The sequence below is a fragment of the Papilio polytes genome, unplaced genomic scaffold, assembly GCF_000836215.1.
Source record: "Papilio polytes unplaced genomic scaffold, Ppol_1.0 DF822178.1, whole genome shotgun sequence".
In the NCBI taxonomy this organism is placed as follows: Eukaryota; Metazoa; Arthropoda; class Insecta; order Lepidoptera; family Papilionidae; genus Papilio; species Papilio polytes.
The window spans coordinates 4,317,435-4,333,166 of record NW_013527026.1 but is presented as its reverse complement, the minus strand read 5'-3'; the positions used below and the strand labels follow the sequence as shown (position 1 = coordinate 4,333,166).

Below are 15,732 nucleotides of genomic sequence, written 5' to 3'. Positions count from 1 at the left end.
CGCGGAGCAGGGCCACTGGCCGGCGCACACGCGGGCGCTGCTGCACGCACTGGCGCGCTGTCTGCCAGTACTCTACCCCTGTGAGGGTATGCAGGTCAGTGCAAGATTTTGTTTTCGTTACATCTAGTAGGGGCCCTGAGGGCACCAGCTATTGTGGCTATTGCAGCAATCTTGATTAAAGTTCTATTCCAAACTTCTACTACTACTTTCTTATCTATCTATATGTGTATACTAGGTTTGGCCCACAAGTCCGTCCTCGCGAAAAAAAAACAAGTAGCCTATGTGTTTTTCGAGACTATCCTCTACATCTATGCCAAATTTCATCGTGATCCCTTCAGCCGTTTAGGCTAAAAACTCTAACAGACAACCATCCATCTAAACCTTTGCATTTACAATATTAGTGAGATAGTAAGATTAACAAATATCTCCTGATACCTAAAGAAAATTGTACTTTACATGTTGTTTTTTACAGGAGCTATCAACAGTCCACCAGAAGCTGCTGAAGTCTCTCACATCGAGCTACGCGCCGCTGCGGCAGGCTGCGCTGCACGGCTGCCTGCTGCAGCTGGGCGCGGGCCCCGCGGCGCAGCTGCTGCCCGACCTGGTGGCCAGCGTGCGACACCATCTGCAGCGACACCAGCGCACCAGGTCACTGACTGCTGGACATGAGAGGGCGTGACGTCATGTATAACTCGTGTTCCTAACGTGGTCTGTGAAGTCACGTATAACACGTGTTGGTATGAAGTGGCGTGACGTCACGTACACCACGTGTTTATAACGTGGTCTGTGACGTCACGTATACCACCTGAATTTAAGCCTATTTTGCCTTGATATCAAATATCTAAAACTATCAAATTAATCTACTGTTTTACTCCAATTAACAGTAATATTAGTAAAAATACTAATGTTTAAAATGCGAATTGTTAATTGGATGGATTGATGAAAGTTTGTTAGAGTTTGTAGCCTAGTAGTTGTTAATAACACACCTTTTCCTTTAATCAGTCTCGGGCGAAAGCTACCAATAGCAAGCCTTCGTTGTCATTTGTATTTTCACATTTTCAATAGAAAGTTATACAAATGTAAACAATAGAATAAAGTTTTTATAATATGCGGATGAAGCCGCACAGACAGTGGTATATAATTGACTCAAATATTATTCTGTGTTATACTCAATTTTCTTTTAAATTAAAAAATAAAAGGCTTGTTTTATTTATTTATTAATGTTTGGTTATAGGATATCCCTGTACGAGCAGAGTTTGTACTGGACGGTGCTGTTCTCGCTGGTGGAGCTGGGCCATCCGGAGCTGGTGACCCTCGCCGCAGACTTCGTGCTCAGCCATCCCACACATTATTGTACCGCTCTTGTTGTACGGGTCAGTATTACTGAGTATTACCAGTGTGATTATGTATTACCAGTATGGTTAAATCAGATATTAGTGAGATTTTTGTTAATTTACTAATATTTCCTATAACCATTCCAACTAAGCTCTAGGCTTCTGCTAGGATATGGTTCACAAGTTGAATGGCAGGATTCGAACCCTCGACCGCAGCCATTAGGTTGTTAGCGTTGAATTACCAGTATGGTTATGAATTACCAGTGTAGTAATTTATTACCAGAAAGATTATGTACATATGTTTCGGATTGCGATGGTTTATCATTTAATGGTCCATATTATCCCAAATGTAATGTTTATTATATTGATTTCTAAGTCAAGAGCACGCTTAAGAAGGAGAAATGTCCCCTTTATATCTTACCTCCGCAGCTTCGCAGTTGTAGATGTTTGTAGGCTTCGGTGGCTTCGCTATTTCTGCGAATTCAAGTGACTGCTTACTCCTTTGCCATTTTATCATGTTAAAATTAGCTCAAGTCGTAAATTAATATTCTTCACTACATATTACTAAAACAATATGCGTATTACCTAAACGTAGTATTACTGTTTGTGTATTACCAGTCTATTCCTATGTGTATTGGTAATTTTCTTCCAGGGTATAACGACAGTAATTCGAAAACAGATATTACCAAAAGATCTGAAGAATAATGTGATAGAGAAACTATTGGATAATTCAACCAAGTACAGTGAAGAACATGCCATACAAATATTAATGGTTCATCTGTTTTCTGGTAAGTTTTGAAAGAAAACTAATATGGTATTTTTTAGTTATAAATATATTACTATGTTATTTAGTTTTTAATTGTATTTTTTTAAGTTCAAAGTTTTATTTTTGTGACTTCACTAGTTTATTTGGAAAAAAAAACGATTTGTAATTATTTGTAGACTACATTTTAATTAATTTTTTTTATTACGTTTTTTTTTTTATTGAATTTTAGAGACATAAATATCAAATTCGATTACATATTTATTTAGCTATTAATTTTCTCATTGACGTATGAAAAAAATATTTTTGTACTACAGATATAATGAATCAATTTTTGTCAATTTTTAGCTGATAGTAGACTATTAAGTCCAAAACTGACTATTGACGTATCAAATATGGACCCCGACGTACTCATGAGTTCTATGGAGAGAATTACATTATTATACAAAACTCTAAAGCGTTCCAAATTAAAAGAGAGTAAGCAGATACTGGCAGAAGCTCTCAAATACTTTTTGAGAGAAACTCTCCCCCCAGCTGCGACTTTGAGTAGAGTTGTGATGGAGTTTATTGAGTGTTGTCGGGAGACTGAGGGGAGATTGGGTTTATTGAGTGAAAGAGAGAAATGGATTCAGAGTTCTGTTTTGAACGCTGAAGTTGTTTATGTGGTATGTATTTAATTATTTTTATTATGGTAATATCTCTATTTTATTTTTTTATTCTTTTAGTAGAATATATGTTAACTTTAGAATCCAGAATAATGTAACTTCAATTATAATTAATTATACAAATTATAATCTGCGATTTCTCATACTTTTTTTTATTTGAAACTAAAAAAAATAACAAGTCCGAAAAACAATCAAATTTAACTCAAAAAGACAAAAAAATCAAGTTATAATTTGAACAATTTAATTTGTAATACTAGCTCTTGTTCGCGACTTGTATTACACGAATTATAAAAAAATAGTAGATTTTGTAGTTAAATATATTCAAAAAACTAAATATTTTAGATATAATTTGACTTTTATTATATTCCTCTACAGGTATTTGAAACTGCAGTCTCACAGGACCAATTACCAGTATTAAGTGGTTGGATTTTCGAAGCCTTATGTCATTTATTGACGGGCAAAATATCCTCAAATTTACTACCATATTGTGTCCTGACTATTCTAGTATCGGCCAGTTCAAACCGGTTTATACGTAAAATGTCTCCGCTCTGCTACCATGTGTTCACTAATAGTTTAACTAACGATAACAATAACGACAATTGGCGTGTATTTAGCGATACGGAAACGATAAATGGAATCACATTTCTTAATAAAAGGTTGTTATGTGTGGTTGCGGTGCATTCTAATTTTTCAACATCTCAGTTGGTGAGGTTGAAAGAATTGTGTGGTAATAACGATTGTTTGAATTATTTAATGCAGTGTTTATCTCAGTAATTGGACTTAGAAAGAGATGGATGGATTGCGTGAAAGGTGACATGATCAAGGGAGTGATGACTGAGATGACCTATATACTTATTTGGAGGACAAAAACCTGTCGCGCTACGAGAGTAGGATAAGGAGAAAGATGATGAATTTTATTTCAGTAATAAAAGCCTTATTTGAATAAAAGAGATAAATGGTTCTTTGTTATACCAACGTTTTACGTTGTAAATTTTAATTCATTAAAGGCCTGTTCCACCACTGGCTGATAACAACGGCGGATCCAGGGGAGGTCATAGTGGCCATAACCCCCCCTCCCCCCACCTGAGCTGGTTGCTCAACTACGACTTGACTTGACTACAACTTTGTGCCCCCCCCCCCTCGGCGCCTTAGTTGGATCCGCCCTTGGCTGATACAGGCTGATAGCTTATGACGTCACTGTCATAAGGGAACAAAATCCGATATTTCCATCACATTTTACACGAGATTATTATCAGACTACAATTTGGTGGGACATGGACTAAATTTAAATTTCAAATTTAAAAATAGCTAAACAGAAATTACAAGGTATTTTTTTTTAATCTACATTTTTGTTTTTATTTATTTAAATGCGTCTCGTAGTTCGTTTAAATATAGTTTTAAGTGTAATTTGTGTGGCTGTTTAAACTTTTAAGTATATATTTTTAATATATTTCTGTTATTAAGACGATGCAAGGAAAAGTAAAAGGACATGTTAAGATAAATATTCTATCAGAAAACAAAACAAGTTTGATATTAATTGAAAAATGTTGGTCCTTTGAGCAGTATATGCTTTTAAATGACGGATATTTATAGAAGTATAATAAATTTGACATGTACAATGCCACTATTATTTGTAATAAGTGGCAAAGCGGTGGCATAAAGTGTGGCATAAGCAAATGTGTTTAATCGCACAATATGTACAAAGATTGTAAGGAAAAGTCAGTTGGAGAATAAAGTTGGTATTTTGTTTTTTTATTCATGTCAGAATTAAGTAAATTAAAAAAGCTTAAGTATCAAAAAAAGAACATTTATTTTTATGTTAGTGGAATGGTTAAAATTTGTTAGACAGAATATAAAAAAATCAATATTTTTAATAAATATATAGGTTCGGTTGATTTTATTTATTATATTTAAAATTGCATAAAGTTATTCATTGAGACAGTTAATCTTATTTAGGGAGAAAAATTGTTGAAAGAAATTAGTAGGGGCCTGAAAAGTTAATTCTACAAGTAGTCATAAATATCTTTAATATCTAGAGTACTGAAATTGAGAAATATTCGCTAACTTAGGCTTTAATTAAACAGAACAGTGTAAACGGAAAAATATATTTTGTAGTATTCCAGATAGTAAATAGGTTATGGTTACTCCATTATAATTGACAATTCAAGTGAACTGGTCAGTAAATACTGAAGTCTGTAACGGGGTTAAGGTATGAAAAGTCGTGCGGCTTCATCCACATGAAATTATGAAAATTTCATTCTATTATTTTTTTAATTTTCAATTTCAAATGTCATAATTACCATGATCATAATAACCTTGCTTCCATAAAGTTGGCAGCTTGTAGTTTATGGTCTCTTTCCCACATGAAGCTTTTTTACAATTTATTTACCCCCAAGTTTAATTGTGTGAAAATGTATAGCCTAAAGCGTGTCGTAAGTGTAGGACTTTTTATTAAAGAAAGAATTATTCAAAAACATGCTGTGATGTCTGTCATCTTAGGCAACAACGAAGTGTGTGTTTACGCTTTATTATAATAGTATACATATGGAACCTTGTGTGAAATTATCGGTGCCTTTTCAAATCAGCAATTTCATGCTTTAACCCATAAAACAATATCATAATTTGTTGATTTCCGATTTTATTAGGGTGATTATCTTTTGTCTACGTCACTAAATCGCACTGACATCTGTCAAAGTTGACATTCATGTGTTCATATTTACAGCACAGATTATAATAGGTTTTAAGCTTAATAAATTTAAAATTGGTCTCATGTCACTTCACAATCTAGTTTTAAATACATTAGCTAAAAGATTGCGTAGAAAGTCTGATTAGCACTGCTTGGTAGAACTTTGAGGTTTAATACCGGGCGCACACTTTCAACTAAACTATCGCACAACTGTTGTGCGATTGTTTATTGTTTGGCAGCCAATTTAACTTTTCTGCACAATTTTTAATCTAGTAGTGTGCGCCCCTTCATATAAGCTCATAGGAATCAAAGCGAGACAAAACAGTTGTGCGATAGTTTAGTCAAAGTGCGCTCTAATTATCTAAAAGTGCGATATTATTCAAGTCTTTAGTGTTCACGTGAGGTGTAAACCAATTTTCTGGTTTCTAGTGAGAGAGTTAACCATTTCAAACACTTTTCTAGCTGAATTTGTACTGTCACAGTAACACGTTTCAAAACAATAAATATAATAACATTTCTTATAGATAAGCCAGAAGTAGTTATGTTACTTAGATGTGACGTTACATACCACTTAGATGGATTACCGACTTTATTAAAAAAAAAAACTATACAGAGTGTTCGAAAATAATGAAATTTTCGGACACTTTATTGAAGTTTGTTCTACTTGTGACCATAAGCAATATTAATAGACTAAAATTACATTTATTTTGTATAATCACAGTTAATAAATACAGGCTGATGTTTTTTTATGTAAATGTAAATGTGGGTAGTACGAAAAATGTTGTGATGTTCTAAACTAGACGTATATTTTATGAAATTATTCGAAATTATATTTATAGAGCAATGGGCTTTCGCAGCAAATAAATAGATAAATAAGTAAATGTTGTTTTATTTATATTTCCTCTAGCTTTCGCTCGCGACACCATCTGTGGGGAACTGAAAAACAAAAGTAAGTAGCCAATGTTTTCTTCGAGGCTATGTTCTACATCTATGCCAAATTTCTCTTACGCTATTGTGCTACAAACTGACAAATATCCATCTAAATTTTGGCATTTATAATTGAGATCAAGACAGTAAGATTATCTATACTAATGTTATAAAGAGAAAAATTTTTTTTTTTGGAATTTCGTATGCATTGAAATAACTCAAAAACAACTGCGCTGATTTTAAAAATTCTTTCACCGTTAGAAAGGCAATTTATCTGTAACATAGGATATATTTCATAATTTCACGCGGGCAAAGTCGTGAGCAACAGCTAGTATTCTATATACTAATATAAAGAGGAAAGGTTTGTATGTATTGAAAAAACTACTGGGCCGATTTCAAAAATTCACCATTAGAAAGCCACGTTACCATAGGTTATATTTTTTATTGTTATTTCTTATAATTAAACAATACTGTGCAAGGGCGGATCCAGCTTTGGCGCTAGTGGGGGAGGGGGTCACATAGTCGTGGTCAAGTTGATAAAACATGTAACAAAAACAAAAATGTAATTTAACAGTGGTAGTGCCCGATTTAACATCTTAGCACTGCAGGGCCGGCACGCCCGGTGTAATACCAAGACCATACAGAAGACAGGCGTGAAATGGAAGCAATTCCGTGTTTCGTCTAATGAGTGTGGTGCCGGAGGCCTATTTAAGTCCCTTTCTTTTACCACCCTTTCCTTATGAGAGGATGGTAAGGGGAAGTGGATTTGACGATGGAGGAGATGCATAGGAAGAGGAAATATCCTCTTTATGTGCGTCTCCTCCTCCGTCGGATAAGGGTTGGCGACGCATCTGCAATTGCAGATGTCTATAGCCAGCGGTCGCTTTGCCATTTTGGCGGATTTCCTGTGGCCGCTTGCTCGTTTGCCATCTTATGTTATAAAAAAAAATGTGAATATATTTTGTCAAGCAAGTACCAACCAGCTCAGGGGAGGTCATGAGCCCCATGACTCCCCCTCCTGGATCCGCCGTTGATCCTGTGGGTTAACACTTGTCTCAGGATTTTCACAATGGTAATGTCGTTTATGTCACTTTAATCTATAAATATATTAATAGTGATTCAATAAGAATTAACCAGCGTTTATCGACGAAGTAATCAATTCTTATCTTTATTGTAATTACAGATAATTTTAGTATTAGTTGTAGCAATATGGCGGTAACACGCCGTGGTTATATTTTTTGTACGTTCATATCTAGTTTAGTGTGCATTATTTTAGTGGTTGTTGCGATCGCTAGTGACAGTTGGGTTAGTATGTACTAAAGTTTTATTATCTGGTAGTTTCCGGCCGCGACTTTTCGTTAATTAAAATGAAACAAATGAGTAGCCTGTGTCCTTCCAAACTAAGGATAGTAGAGGACTATGACTGCCAAATTTCATCGAGATCCGTTCAGCCGTTTAGACTACAAACATCTATCTATTAAATGTATTATTTTTTATTGGTTATAGCAACTGTAACATATTTTGATTATTCTCATATCTTTATACATTCTTGTATGTTATAAATTTAATATCAAATGTCGATTAATGTATTATAACACTGTATCTAGTCGGATTTAATTCAACGTACCTGGGGAATAACCATAATTCTTATGGCTACAGTGAAATTCAATATTTAAGACACGTAATTTATAATAGAGTAGGTTTGGCTCTCGGCTTTGTCCTCTTTAAAATTCTTGTAAATAAAGAAATTAGACTAACAATAAATGTCTACGCACTGATAACGAAGCTTTTTAATGGTGAAAGAATTTTTAAAATCAAAAGTAGATTTTGAGTTATTCCAATAAATACAAAAATATAAATCTCTCCTTTTTAATATTAATATAGGTAAATTAATTTAAGAAATTATAACAAAGTTGCTCACTCTACATCACTCTAAACTTAACAATTTACTTCCATACAATACATAAGTCGTTACGAGCGTAATTTGTAACAGAGTATGTGACAAAAGCTTTAATTACGTCGCTTTCTCTTGTAGCTTTTAGAGCCATCGTCGTTCTAAATAGATTTCAATAATTAGATTGCGTTTAAGAGCTTTCACTGTAATTAAATTAAAAGCACAATATTAACCTTTGTTAACTGTTTCTTACATTATTAATTTATTGTGTTTTAAAATAACTTTTTTAAAATAAATAAATCTTTAAAAACACAGAATATTGCTACTTGATGTCTTTTTTTTGAGATTATCATGTTTCATTTACGAAGAAGAAAAAGTTTTCTAGTAACTTCTCCCACTTTTGTAAGACTAAGGGCCAGTCCCACCAAATTGTAAATTGTCTGATAACAATCCAGTCTGATAAAAATCCAGTGTAAAATATGTTATTAATATAAGATTTTGTTTCCTTATCTGAGAGTGGCGACATTTTTAAGAAATCTGAGAATCTGTCAGCCAGTGGTACAGTCTCTAAATGTTAGTTGGAGAACCTCCAGGATCATATTACTCGACAATCGACTTAATTACAACCACAATAAGGTGCAGTATAGTGTGTCATCATTGAGTCCGTTCCAGATAGTATCGAGCGCGTGGTTGGAGGGCCAAGTAGACTACAGCAACATCCGCTATGGCCTGTTCCGAGGAGAACTGGCGCTACGACATCTCGGCACACCATCTTATAACACCCTGTATAGTAAGTGTTACTAACAATTAATGTTAAAAATGTCGTGATGTACACTCAGGGAAACTGACGGTGTTCCACTTTGAAGCTATTGCTTAAACATTTTGAAACGAGACGCGGACCAAAAAATAATACAACGTAGATACGAAAATTTTTCTTTTTATTATCCTTTCGTTTGTCCTCACGGCTATCTAATTAGTTATTTATAAGAGGCGGAGTTTGTCACGGCCGATGTCCGGGACTATACATCAGCGTAGACATTCAAGGATGTGTGTGAAATCAACCTGTATTTGGCTATAACCAAGTAGGGTCTGGTAGAGATGGTCTGGTAACCGAACTCAAAAGAGTTCGGTTATTTTTTTTTTATTTGTTAAGCTAGCGCTTGACCACGATTCCACCTGAAGGAGGTGACGATGCAATCGAAAGATGGTACGAGCTAGCTTAATAGGTAGCTGTTCACTCTCCTTTTGAAGGCCTCCACGTCATATTTGGACGGGAAAACTGATGCCGGCAACATGTTCATCATGTTCATGGCAACAATCCTTTGCAGTGCGCACAAGGAACGATGATTGAAACTTTTTCGTTCGAACTCGCGGAATATCAACTACGAAAGGATGGAATTCGGCCGTATGCCTGAACATCCGGTGGTAGAAAGAGGACGGTGGAATTAAATCGTGCAGTTCTTGTGCACACTCTCCAAAATGTAGCCTGTAAAACACAGACTTGACAAAGATTTGGAACGATTTTAAAAACATGCAATATAAAATCGATCAACCAGTTAAAGCCGCTTAGTCTATGAGCGGACAAAATCACAACAAAAATGATATAAAGAATAGCTAAAGCATAGTTTCACAGACTTAAGCGGACTTAGAGTGGAAATGGTCTCTCTGTGTATATTTCTTTTAAGAAACGTATAATCAAACGGACGTTCATTAAAAGGCTAAAGTCTACATTACTTTTACTAATTAAACTGCAGCCTAAACTGTCCGTCGTTAGTCTAGATTTATTTCTAACTAGCTGCTCCCATGCGGCTTCATCCGCATAAAATTATGAAAATTTTATTTTATTGTTTACATTTGTCAAATCAATTGCAAATGTCAAAATACCTATTACCTTACTATGGCAATCTTGCTTCCTTGATATTGGCAGCAACCAATGGTCTCTTTCTCACATTAGGGTTTTTATCCAAAATATTTACCCCTAAGTTAAACGGCGTGAAAATATATAGCCTAAAGCGTGAAGTAAGAGTATGGTTTTTATTAAAAAAATAATTATTCATAAATATGCTGTGATTGCTGACATCTTAGGCAACAACGAAGTGTGTGTTTACGCTTTATTATAATAGTATAGATAGATTCTAATTGTAGAATAGATAAAAATATATTTACAGTAAATAGGGTCTTATGTACAGCAATAAACAAGCCTATCCAATTTACTACAAAGGCTTTGCTAGCTTCCTTTTAGGATCTAACTAACCTTCATATAAATTGGGAAAGGAATTTAGATGGCTTAGATGGAAAGGAAATTTGGCCTGTTTTTTATTGATATTGGGATTGTTATTGCTTAGTTACGTATAGGGGATAAATTATTTAATAATAAATGTTATAAAAAGCGTAAGAAATCTCTACTTAAATTGCTAAAGTAAAATGTACAAATATAGGATCTTAAATACAGTAGAACCTCGATAAGTTAAAGTCCAAGTTAAGCACAAAATATTTTAAGTTATAGAGGTTTCAAATTATTATGGGTCTAAGTTGTAGGGGTTTTGGGCTCTGATGGGAAGGGAACATTATTTTTTGAAGTTATAGAGATTTTTAAGTTACAGAGGTTTAAGTTATCGAGGTTCTACTGTAGTAACATTTCGATCTGAATCTGACTGATCCATAACTAGGAGTTTTTACGTAGAATTAGTTAACGTACAAGCCATGTAACCTTTGAGTTTTCATTGCTTAAAAACATGTATAGAAAAGTTATAGTTACCCCTTTTGGTTTAAAAGAAATTAACAGCGATGCAATATGAGTATTTAAGAGCCAAACAAAGCTTAACTTATCGTTTAGGTAGTCGCGTATATATGAGTCCTACATTTTATCTTACTAATATTATTATTGCGAAATAGATGGATGTTTTGTTATTTCGTATCTCTAGAATGGCTTAAAGGATCTCGTTGAAAATTGGCACAGATATTGTTCAAGGAGATTTTACACGTTTTTAGAGTCAAGCCATTAGAAAAGAAGAAGAAATTGAATTATTCAAAATTAGAACACATCGTTGACGTCATCACTTTTTTATAGTCCTTTTTCTGTACATATTTTATCATTACACTTGTCTCCGTTAAAAATAGTTTTATTTCTAAATCTTTTACGATATACAGATATAGAGCATAGTCTGTTTAACCGCTTAGGTGCTAGAACATTTTTTTTAATCCAACGCAAACGGAGTCGCGGGACAGCTTTATCATATTTCACAGTATCGATTCGTATTTTATTAATGGTTAATATCCTAAAAGGTTAATAGAATAATATACTCACCAATGCCATAGGTTTTTTAGTGCTAATAAAATATTCAATATCGATATCAAAATCAACACGCGATGTAAACGAACCGAATACTAAAGCCGAAAAAACTGGCATTGATTTAACAATTTAACTATTGCGTCACCTTAGTGTAGACTAGGTGTTGCTCCCGACGTCTGCGTCTTATTAAATACAATAAAAACGTGTCCTACATTCACTGATAACACAGCTTTTTAATGGTGAAAGAATTTTTGAAATCGCATTAGGTTTTGAGTTATTTCAATACATACAAAAATCGAAAACTACAAATCTTTGCTTTGTATAATATGAGTATAGATATAGACTAAATTAAAGAAATTGCTTAAGGATTTCCTTCTTTAACCTATCCTTAAAAGATGATAGAGAAGCTTCGGATCTAATCATAATAAAGAGAGTACATAAATACATTTTAGTTCGCAATCTGACCGTTGGAAGTCGATTAATTATTAATTACGAGCTGTTGCCCGCGGCTTCGTCCGCGTGGAATACCACGCGGACTATTTTTCTAATAGGAAAACATGCAAACTATATAAATTACAAAAAGTTACGTATCCCTCGGGAACCGGACATTTCTCGGGGATGAAGCTTATCTCATGTGTACTCCAGACTTTGTTTTATATCTGTGCCAAATTTCAATAAGATATGTTGAACCGTTGCAGAATGATCGAGTAAACATTAAAAAACTAAATTAATGAATCCCTTGGGCACCGTAACTATTACCGGGATAAAAAGTAGCCCATGTGTTCTTCCAGACTATGCTCTAAACCTGTGCCATATTTCATAGAGATTCGTTCAGCCGTTTAGGCTACAAACGCTAACAAACATCCATCCATCCATCCATCTAAACTTTCGCATTTATAATATTAGTAAGATTACGAACGTAACGTAATTTGTAATAACAATTATACTAATACTAGCTGTTCCCGTGCGATTTCATCAGCATAAAATTATTTTATTGTTTACATGTGTCAAATTGTCAATTGCAAATGTCAAAATGACATGACAAACCTTGGCAATCTTGCTTCCTTGATGTTGGCAACAACTTATGGTCTCTTTCCCACATTAGGGTTTTTATCTAAAATATTTACCACCTAAGGTTAATGGCGTGAAAATATATACCCTAAAGCGTGACGTATAGGGATTTTTATTAAAAAAAGAATTATTCAAAAATATGTTGTAATTGCTAACATTTTAGGCAACAAAGAAGTGTGTGTTTACGCTTTATTATAATAGTATAGATTGTAATACGAAAGTTTCTTAGGGTTTAGATCCTAAACGGCTAAACGGATTTTAATAAAATTTGGTATAAATGTAGAGGATAGTCTGGAAACATTACTCACTTTTGTTTTTTTTTTTAATTCCACACCACGGTGTCGCGGTCAAAAGCTAGGTTCTTTAATATTATTCCTTAATTGCAGTGACCTGTCTCTCTGATGTCAGCGCGTGTGCTGTAAGCTGCAAAACCGAACCACAGGCCAGAGAAGATGAGGTTAGTTTCAAAATTCTTTTACATTTGTTAGACAAAACCGGTTACAACGATAAATGAACGTATACTCAGTAGTAACAAGCGATAGTTAAACTGTAATACATTTTTATAGGATTCAAAAATCTTACTAACATTATAAATGCGAAAGTTTAGGATGGATGTTTGTTAGAGTTGCCACCTAAATTGTTGAACGGATATCGATAAAATTTGGCATAGTTGTAGAGTATAGAACATATAGCTACTATTTTTTTTTGTATTCCCACGCGAACGGAGTTTCAGGCGAAAGCTAGTATTTATGAAAATAAACATGGTGTTCATTCGATTTTTCTCTTTGTACTAAGAAAATTCAATATGCAATGCATTTTAACATTACGCCATAGAATTTCGCATTGAATTTCTGTATTATTAATTCCATGTTACTATTACAAACTCCAGTTTCATATAGCCTATTGTACTGAGACGAAGGCATTTCTATAGTCAGCGTCACCGCTTTGATGGAACCTTTGTGAAAGGAAACGAGGAATGGAATGACAGTTTAACATTTGATTAGTATTTAGTTCCATTAGTTTAGTATTAGTTGGTTTCGCTTTGATATGAGCTTATGAGGTACGCACACTCGATTTTTAATTGTGTAACTAAACAATTTAATTGGCTTCAAAACAATTGACAATCGCACAACATTTGTGCGCTAATTTAGTCTATGTGCACCCACTTTAAGATTCTACTATCGGAATATATTGCTATCCCTGTCCATCTCTTTAAAAAGACAAAGATAGAGTTTCTGTATTGAATTTTTCGGTTACGCTGTAATACTTTGTATTATGATTTACAACTCTATCATAAACGTTTAAAGTCTAAATTGCTGTGACGAAGTTTCCAATTAAGTGTTTATTGTTAATCTATGTTTTCTACTTGTTAGGTTCGAGCTCTAGCGGAGGGCTTGAGACCGAATCAAGCCTGCGTTTCCGTGACTACAATAGATACAGAGAATCCTTGTAAGTCCTTCATATCATAACTATACTAATATTATTAGAAAGATATGTATTTTTGTTATTGAAATAACTCAAAAACTACTGGGCTGATTTTAATAAATCTTTCACCATTCGAAAGGTAATTTATCTGTGATTATATCGCTATATTATTTTTTAATTTCACGCAGACCAAGTCATAAACTACAGCAAGTTATGTGAGCATATTTTGAAATCATATGCGTTACCATATAGGCCTCTGCCCTGCATTGGCAGGTGACGCTAGTATACCTACCTTTCCATTTCGGTGGATTCAGGTGGCCGCTTGCTCGTTTGCTACCTTATATTACAAAAAAAATGGGTAGGATATTAACGTCCTTGACTATTGCAGTGTCGGGTCCAGCGGTGATATCGTTCGGGATGTACGCGGCGGTCACCGCGGTGTTGTTCCTACAACTCGCACTGGCGACGGTAGCGGCCGCGCTGGCTATACTCAACGCAACTAAAAACCCCACTGAACCAGTCTTCGGGTTACCTGGTATATATAATGAAATTTGCCTTGAGATATATGTCGTATATTCAATTGAAATTAAGATATTTCAAAATATACTTGAATTAAGAACAGCGCCATCTATCGTCATCGGTTTTAAAATAAAGTTTTTAAAATTTTCATTTATTTATCAGTCTATACTATCTATACTAATGTACTAATATTATAAAGATGAAATATTTACTATATTAAAAAAGCTATGTCATCAGACAGTAACGTAGACTATGTTTTTGTTATTTTTTTAACTTCACGCGAACGAAGTCTAGAGCAACAGCTAGTTTTAATTCAATTTAATAAAACTATTTGAAATGTACATCTGTAAACTAAATACAGCGCCATCTATCGTCTTTCTTCAATTCAATCTTCTAAAATTCCTTTGTCAATATCTTAGAAAGCCAAGACCATCCTATCAATAAGTTCTGTTACCTAATACATATTTTAATATTCCCAGGATGTCTGTGGACTAATGTGGCGACAGCCATCTTGGGGCTAACAGTACTGATGGTGTTCGGCATCTACTGGGCAACGTCTGGACTCAACGAGCACTTGGCTCTCTCCTACATAGCTGCTGAAGTATTCGCTCCTGATCCAAGTCTAGGATATTCATACTGGTAATAATTAAAAATCTATTTTTTATTTAAATATTCTAACATTAATTTAATAAATACGACCGAGTTATAAATCAAATAGCGCCATCTATTAGCAGTGTTTTAAAACGCAAAGTAGTATTAAAAAAAATTATTTATTGAATTCGAATTTTATTTTATTTTACTTTACTCAAATACATAAAAAAAGATAAAGCAATAAACAAAAGTTATGACAACCTCGTTTTTTTTTTTTAATTCTTTCGAATTTCACTTCTCACGTTCACTAAAATTGTTTACGTTGATGTAATATGACCGGGCAAGACAAAACGACATCAATTTTGTGAAATCGGTTCAGTTTATACTTTTTTATACTACAAGAGATCATAGTTGAAAAAAATACTTGATTTTAAAATTGTTTTTATTTCCAGGTTGTTACTGCCGGCTGTTGTCTGTTCGCTTACTAACGTAGGCCTGATCGAGCTTCGAAGATATTTATTGGAAAAGGACCCTCCACCGCCTACTATTAAAGTCGAAAATCATT

General features: G+C 34.1%; 2 protein-coding genes across 2 annotated transcripts in view; both read left to right on the top strand.

Annotated features, from left to right (window-relative positions):
• Positions 1-3,618, top strand: part of LOC106106438 (huntingtin) — a 35,035-nt gene extending 31,417 nt beyond the window's left edge. Inside the window, exons 37-42 of the mRNA XM_013287017.1 lie at positions 8-94; positions 473-648; positions 1,235-1,373; positions 1,987-2,122; positions 2,446-2,762; positions 3,138-3,618. Coding sequence (XP_013142471.1) covers positions 8-94; positions 473-648; positions 1,235-1,373; positions 1,987-2,122; positions 2,446-2,762; positions 3,138-3,536 — 1,254 coding nt within the window. The 3' untranslated portion in view covers positions 3,537-3,618. The remainder of the gene's footprint in view (positions 1-7; positions 95-472; positions 649-1,234; positions 1,374-1,986; positions 2,123-2,445; positions 2,763-3,137) is intronic.
• A 3,961-nt stretch (positions 3,619-7,579) lies between these two features.
• On the top strand, positions 7,580-15,728 carry LOC106106437 (the record flags this gene model as incomplete). Its single annotated transcript, XM_013287016.1, has 7 exons — positions 7,580-7,680; positions 8,942-9,059; positions 13,019-13,089; positions 14,006-14,081; positions 14,446-14,592; positions 15,056-15,215; positions 15,620-15,728. Coding segments are annotated over exons 1-7 (777 nt in total), but the record flags the coding sequence as incomplete, so codon positions are not given.
• Positions 15,729-15,732: the final 4 nt, after the last annotated feature.